The 8,031-nt window shown below is 33.8% G+C and overlaps 1 protein-coding gene across 1 annotated transcript; it reads left to right on the top strand.

The window, feature by feature from the left end:
* Positions 1-1,565: 1,565 nt before the first annotated feature.
* Positions 1,566-4,676, top strand: LOC124935953 (putative E3 ubiquitin-protein ligase XBAT31). Its single transcript, XM_047476397.1, has 8 exons — positions 1,566-1,941; positions 2,032-2,091; positions 2,184-2,255; positions 2,360-2,481; positions 2,554-2,694; positions 2,781-2,888; positions 2,974-3,232; positions 3,994-4,676. The coding sequence occupies exons 1-8, from the start codon at positions 1,759-1,761 to the stop codon at positions 4,393-4,395; spliced, it is 1,347 nt and encodes a 448-aa protein (XP_047332353.1). The 5' UTR covers positions 1,566-1,758; the 3' UTR covers positions 4,396-4,676.
* Positions 4,677-8,031: the final 3,355 nt, after the last annotated feature.

The following is an 8,031-nucleotide window of genomic DNA, read 5'->3' as shown; positions in this document are numbered from 1 at the left end:
ATTTAGTCTTGGACGGAATTTACCGCCCGATTGGGGCTGCATTCCCAAACTAGTGTGCTACTTGTTGTCTTGGATGTAGAATATTGTATGTGTATTAGGTGTTCAACATCTATCAACCTAAACAACATTCGTCCCTTTTATATGCGACATCTTGACTTGTTTTCACCAATTCATGTACTTTGTTTGGAAGATGCAAGTCAAGTGTTTGAAAAAGAATGCTACATGATTGATCATGCTAGTAATTATATGCTTGTCTCAAAGATTAAGCCATGCATAATGGGAAAATGTTGAATTTTTTTTAACAATAACAACCTATAAGGTTTGTTTCCTAAAAAATCGGTTAGTATTTTTTATTTGTCATCTTATAAAAGATGACCACAATAAACAAAATAATATTAATATTGCAACAATGAATGAAAAATGTCATGATAAACAAAATTTCAAATTAATAAAAATGGCTTATAAAAGGCAAAATTTCCTAATAAAAAGAGAAATATAATAATATGAACATTATGAACATTATGAAGTGTAACTTTTATTATAACATTGAGAATATAAGTTTGTGTGTTTTATTAATTAGTTACAAAAAAAATTAATTTAAAACAACTCTCATAATAATTTAATTTGTAACGAACTTTATTTTTATGTTTTAAATTAACTTACAAATTAATTATCCCAAGCTAAACTAATCAACAATATATTTGTATTAAAGGAGGAGGAAAGGAAGATCTCTCAATGAAAACGGATGGTATTCGAAAATGCTAGGCTGTGATGATTATGTTTGAATGTAGTCTTTTCTAATTTTAATCTCTATTTTTTTTTTTAAAAAATGTATGAATGTTATTAATCAGTTTTTTAGGGTCGTTTGATTGTCATATTTAATTATAACTAGGGTCTGCCTACCTTGATTTATGACCCTCCCAGTTTTGAGATTTTAGTAAAATGATTTTAACCGTTTTAAAAAAAATATATTATTTTTTTATTGTGAATAAATACTATTTTTGTTAGAATATTTGTTTTTTAAATTTAAAATTAAATCATATACTAATTTGGATATAACAGAGAAAAAGTTACAAGATATGTGTTACAATATTTTTCTTAATATTTTATAAATAAATTAGCATCATCTTCAATTTGACAAATATATATTTTTTAAAGTAAACTTGTTAACTTAATTTATAAATAGTTTGTTGTATAAAAAAAAAATCCATATATATGAATTAATGTAAATATGGTTGATATGAATTAAAGTGTTTTATATGAGAAAGATTAGACTAAATTTAAACCAAATAAAAAATAAGAATATTTTCAAATAATGTCAACTTTTAAGAATTGGAAATATATTTTTGTTATTATATACTTTTGATTTGTTAGAGTAAAATGAGATAATTCCAATAATAAAGTAAACTACCTGATGGCCAAAAGAAAAAGAAAAAAAAGGCCCAGTCAAATGTTTTGTACAGTATGACTGCCCAGAAAAATATCTGACTGCTGCCCGTAAAGTCAGTAATGATTCGGTCAGCTGCCCGTTTCTGAGTTCACAAATGGGCAGGGCAGCTCCAATCTTCAACCAACGCCTCTCTCTTCTTCAAAGAGGGAAAGAGGCGACTACTTAAACTTCCCAAATCCGCCATTGGAATCCATTATTAGTACCACTTCCTTCTTCAGGAAGGTGGAATTAGACCTAGAAGGATCATTCATCTCTCACTATCTGCAAACTTCGTTGAATTAGAATTAGTAAGTGAGAGAGAGGAAGCGATGGGCCAGGGACTTAGCTGTGCAGTTGGCCAAGAACAACATGGACTCTTCACTGCGGTTCAGTTTGGAGACTTGGAGGCTCTGCGGATTCTTCTGGAAAGAGATGCGGATCTCATCCATCAGACTACTGTCTACGATCGCCACTCCGCTCTTCATATAGCTGCTGCCAATGGCCAGATCGAGGTTAGTTCATTTTATTTCGTGATCTATTCATCCATTTGTATATACTTTTGGATTTATTGGAATTTTTTTCGATTTTGGATTCCATTTCAGATTGTCACCATGCTTCTTGAGAGATCTGTCAATCCCGATTTGTTGAATCGCCAAAAGCAGGTGACTTTTTTATCTGCGTTGGCGAGATTCTTATGTTCAAGCTTAATTTGGTTATTTAGAACATTGAGGTTTATAACTATGAATTTTATTAGACTCCATTGATGCTGGCTGCAATGAACGGGAAGATATCTTGTGCCGAAAAGCTTATTGAAGCTGGAGCTAATGTAATAACCTAGATGTCTCTCTCTCTTGATCGATCGATCTCATTCCTCTTTGTAGCCGTGGAATCGGATTTGACTCGTTTTCTCTTTTGTTAAAATTTTGTCAGATTTTGATGTTTGACTCGATTAATAGAAGGACATGCCTACACTATGCTGCTTACTATGGTCATTCTAATTGTCTTCAAGTCATTCTTTCTGCCGCTAGTACATCCGACGTTGCTGTATCGTGGTGAGTCTATCTTCGTTAAGGCCGAGAAGGCAAACTATGGTTTTCCTTGTCTGAAAAGAAAATTTGTTGCAGGGGATATGCCAGATTCGTGAATATCCGAGACGGTAAAGGAGCAACTCCGTTACATTTGGCTGCAAGACTAAGACGGCCTGAATGTGTTCATATTCTTCTTGATAATGGTGCTTTGGTGTGCGCTTCAACTAGCGGATATGGGTACTTCATTTATTCTGTTAAATACCTTCACTGTCTTCGATCAGTTATCTAACTAACCGTGGATCTTGATTTAAATTCTGGTGCAGTTCTCCAGGGAGCACTCCTCTTCATCTGGCAGCAAGAGGAGGATCAATAGATTGCATCCGTGATTTGTTGGCATGGGGTGCTGATCGCCTTCAGATAGACGCATCTGGGTATATTACATTTAGGAAAAACTGAGTAAAGAATTTGTTTACTTGGTCTTATTGTGTGAATTAAATTACTATTTTGTAAATTCAGGAGAATTCCTTATTCGGTTGCTTTAAAGCATGGGCATGGTGCTTGTGCAGCTCTTCTAAATCCTTCATCAGCAGAGCCTATTGTATGGCCGTCTCCATTAAAGTTTATAAGCGAACTTAATGCAGAGACAAAGGCTCTGCTAGAACAGGCTTTAATGGAGGCAAACAAAGAGAGGGAGAAGAGTATTTTGAAGCAAACGGATTACCTACTTCCATCTCCATCACATTCAGATGAGGCAACCGAGGACAATGTTTCCGAGGTAATCTATTGGGAGTTAAATTCTTACATATCTATTTCCTGATAAAGAAATATCTAATGATTAATGAATTGGAGTTGAGTGCTGCAAACTTTATCTTCTTGGGGATTTCTATACATTCCAGCTGCCATGAGTTAATCATGCACAGCTTCATTTGAAATTGCTTGTATTTGGATATGGATCTCAATGATAAACTTTTGGAATCCATATTCAAATACATTTGGGTCTTGTTTGAAGACACTATTTTTTCATCAAATCACTTATTTAATTAAATCATTTAAATTATCAACTAAAATATTCTTCATTTTGTGGAGACCATAGCTTAGTGGTACACATCTTGTCATTAGGGTCATGAGTTCGAGTCATCAACACGGACAATTTTAAAAAAAGTACTCTTCATTTATTCTGCATCAATACTAATTTATTTTGTTATTTAACTCAAGTAATTCACCTTCTCATAATAAAATGTCTTTTTTTTTGTAATAAACCCGATCAATCAACACCAAGGATATAAATGCATGGCTGACTGTGATATAATGAAATTGGACAAATTTGTAGTTGTCTTCATGACGAATCTTTTCAGCAATTGCCTATCCCAATTAGATACCACCTTTTCTATGTGTATCTCAATTTGTAGTCCGGATCTGATTTGAATACGATTGAGAAACGGGGGCATATCAACCCGTGTCTCACCCAATGGTTCAATAAAATGCCAACTTTTTGGCATATCTCAGGATATGATACATTAATATTTATTTTGGCAGGCGAGTGATAGTGAAATATGCTGCATATGTTTTGAACAAGTGTGCACAATTGAAGTCCAAGATTGTGGGCACCAGATGTGTGCCCAATGCACATTAGCATTATGCTGCCACAACAAGCCCAACCCCACAACCGCTTCCCTTACAGCCCCAGTTTGTCCGTTCTGCAGAAGCAGCATAGCTCGGTTATCTGTTGCCAAGGTCAAAACTGGAACAGAAGTCGATATTGATGCTGCTGCCTCTTCAAAGCTAAGACGGGTGAGGAAATCCAAGAACCCGAGTGAGGGTAGCAGCAGTTTTAAGGGGTTGTCAGCAGCCATTGGTTCGTTTGGTAGATTGGGTCGTGGGTCAGGAAGGATTTCGGCCACGGAAAATGAATGGGGCGATAAGGCTTCAATCCATTAGATGGACTGTGTGTGTGTGAGTATAGATAGTAGTATTGTAGATTGGTTTGGGGGGAATAAGGATGAATTTAGGAATTTCAGGTTTAGGTTAATATCAGTTGTTAGTAGAAATTCAATATTCATGAATCTTGAATGTCTTTATCTTGTTTGTCTGTCTTTTTTGTCTCCATCTTCCTATGTCAAAGAAAGTAGACCAAGAAGTGGGAAAGTGTTGAAATTGTATTATAATTTGATACTTATGAATAAATGTGAGCATTAAGTCATCAAGGAAGTTTTAATTTCGATTGAATCCTTATATTGTTGTGTCGCTGATCAACCGAATTACTTGTCATTTTTTAGAATATTCTCTTTAGGTGAAATTTTTTACTTATGGTTTTATTATTATTTTATGTTTATTCGTTTTATTATTATTTTTTAAAATGTTGGTTTTGTTGTGTTTTGGGTGTATTTGAACATTCACATTTTTATAATATTTTTTTTGTTGTTAAATTTAAGTTACTCTTACTTTTTTTTTTCCGTAAGAGGGAAAACGGTTAAAATTATTTCATTAAAATCATAAAAGTAGGAGGATCATACATTAAAGCTAGACAAATTATAACTATGATTAATGATGACAATTAAAAAAACTGATTAGTAGCATTCATACATTCTAAAAAAATAAAGATTATAAACAGAAAAGACTACATTCAAACTTAACCATCATAGCTTGAGATTTTCGCATGTCATCTATTTTCATTGAGATGCATTCTTTCCCTTGCTCTTCTTTTTCCTCTTCCTCTAACGATAAAATGAGATTGTATTGAAAATGAAGATGAATATTGTTGATTCTCATTTTGAATTATCTCTTTTACGAGTCCGTTCTGATTTGATAAAAAATAATTATTTTTGAGAATTTTAGGGTTTTTACTTTTGTTATCTTTAACTTGAATTTCTGTATTCTTGTCTTCAGCTTCGGCTTCAGACTCCACATCGATTTTGTAATATTTTTTATCGGCTTTAGAATTCTCTGTTTCAGCTTTGAAATTCTGGGTGTTTTTCTCTTGAGTTTCTTCAACAACAACTTCAGTTTCATCTTCTCTTTCCACCCTGATCTTTCGCATTACAAAAAAATTTCTTTTCCTCTTTACCTTGATTCCCTTTACTTTTTTTTTTCGCTGATTTCATTTTTTTCAGAATTTTTTGGCAGTGTACTTTGAGGATGCACTTCAATGCTTATTCTAGCAAAAGTAAGGTGCTCTCCTTCCTCTGTAATTGGGACAATATATAATGGTTTCTCCAATAGACTAGAAAGTGACTTAGAGCTTCTACATTATACATGTGTGCTGGGATGTTCCTAAGTTTGAACCATATTTGGGCTGTTTCCTTTGGCTTGCTTAGAAGACTCAATTCTTCATACCATCTCTGCAACTTCATACAGCTGGATCCAATATAAGTATTCCCAATTTTTAGAATATCATCCAAGTTCGTTCCCTTTTTGAATTGTAGAAATAGAGATCGTGGATGTTTGCAGAAACCTTCTTCAGTCCCTTCTACTCCCATTGTTTCATTAGCGATTCCTTAGTGTTTGGAAAAGATACACGGTTTTTTCCTATGTATTCCCAACAACTACATTTTCCCATTTTTTGACGCATTTCTCCTCCACTTCAGTGGGGCATTTCTCAACTTTTGTTTTAAACTCACCCAAGTAGATTTGACATTTGTATGAATGATCTTCTGCTTTCTTTTCTTCATTCTTTTTCCAGACTTCATTTACCTTTCAGTTGGAATTTCTCATTATAGTATAGGTCTTTGATTTTGGGGACTTCAATAGCTCCCTCATTGTTTCCACTAACTAGTTTACTATCTTTTCGTATTCTTCTTTCTTCATTAGGTTCCAATCTTGAAGATAATGTATATTCAATTGGACGGTTGTTTACTGTATTTTCTCTTTGTTGAGCACAATCTCTCATTTCTTTGCATGCATCAGTAACTTTGTGATTTGATTTTTCAGTCCAAAGAGATTTGCTCTTTCATTATACCCAACCTTCCATATTCCTTCATTTTTCCTTTATTTTCCTGCTGCATTTTCTTCAGAATTTATATCAGTAATTTTTTCTTTACCTTTGCTGCATTCATATTTTTCATGGATAATTTCTTCAGCAATTGATCGATTTCTTTTTCAGCTACCTCCCTTAAACTTTTCATCACAAATTCTCTGACTTCCTTATTCTTATTGCTTTTCTTTCTTCCCATTTTGATGAATAGCAGAACACAACAACAAAACAGAGCAATAAAAGAATAAGGTATACTAGAAACCCTAACTATTACAGAACAATGTAAACTAGAAACCATAACCTTCTAACCAAGCTTTGCAGATGAATAAACAACATAATTATTAGAGTCGATACCGTTCCGTTCGTGCTAATTGTGTCGATCGTGTCGATCGTGTCGATCGTGTCAATTGTGCCGATTGTGTCGATTGTGCGCACGTTCTTGAATTGACAAAAGACTTTGAGCGACTAGAAATCGCGACCACAACAAGCGAAACCGTGACCTTGATCTAAACTACTCTTACTTATATCCTACTATATAGATGTTTTTCATAAAAATAAAATAAATCATATCTTCAAGTCTAGTGACAATAAGATGTGGATACTCACCCTAAAGTCTTGGGTTTGAACCTGTTAGGCGACAAATTTTGCACATGTTTAAATGGTTAAGTGTGTTTGCGGGCTACATACTTAATCCTCCACCCTAAAAGGCACGTGAAAAAAAAATACACGGTGGACAACAAAAAATATAATAGTAATTTGTTTTTAATTTTTAATCCGTATTCTTTTTTTATTTAACCTCCCCCTCTCTTCAGTTTCTTCCCAGACTCTTTAGTTTCTTATTCATTATCTTCACTTTCGATTTTAACGTTTTCCTCTCTTCGGTGACTTCGACGATTTCGACATTTCCCTCTCTTTCGTGTATCCCTTTCTTCCGCGACTTCAGACTTCTTAGAGTTCTTCCCTGTCTCTTCAGTTTCCTCTTCATTATTCACTTTCGATTTCGACGTTTCCCTCGCTTTGGTGACTTAGGCAATTTCAACGTTTCCTCTCTTCGGCATCTTTGGCGATTTCGACGTATCCCTTTCTTTCGCGACTTCAGACTTCCCATATTTCTTCCTTTTCTCGCGTATCTTCTTCAACAAGTTTGAAAATGATAAGTATTTAATGACGAACAACAATGTATTAACACTAAAATTATAATTTGAGTAACATCAATTTACTTTTACTTTTCAGGAGAATCGGTTTCATTCAACTACATCCAAGTCTGTCGAAAACACTAATAGAAGATAAGTTCCCAAACATGATCTTCCTATTATTAGGTTTATTCCGAACATGTCCATGTTCGGGAACTTGATTTACTGTTTGGAAACATTTTTTATTTATGTTTCTGATTTCTAAATCTGTATCAATTTATAAAAACATTAGTCATACTTTTAGAAACAAAAAACCTAAATATTAGAATACACATACTAATACTACACATTTTAAGCAAGTTAGGTTTTTGGATCTGTATCCATTTATAAGAACCATAATCGAGGGTTACTGAAACTACTCTTAGTCACATATTAGAATAGACTTAATGACTGATATTTTGCTACTCTTTT

Source organism: Impatiens glandulifera, chromosome 4 (assembly GCF_907164915.1).
Source record: "Impatiens glandulifera chromosome 4, dImpGla2.1, whole genome shotgun sequence".
In the NCBI taxonomy this organism is placed as follows: Eukaryota; Viridiplantae; Streptophyta; class Magnoliopsida; order Ericales; family Balsaminaceae; genus Impatiens; species Impatiens glandulifera.
Note: the sequence above shows the minus strand (reverse complement) of the source record. Positions and strands in the feature narration are given on the sequence as shown.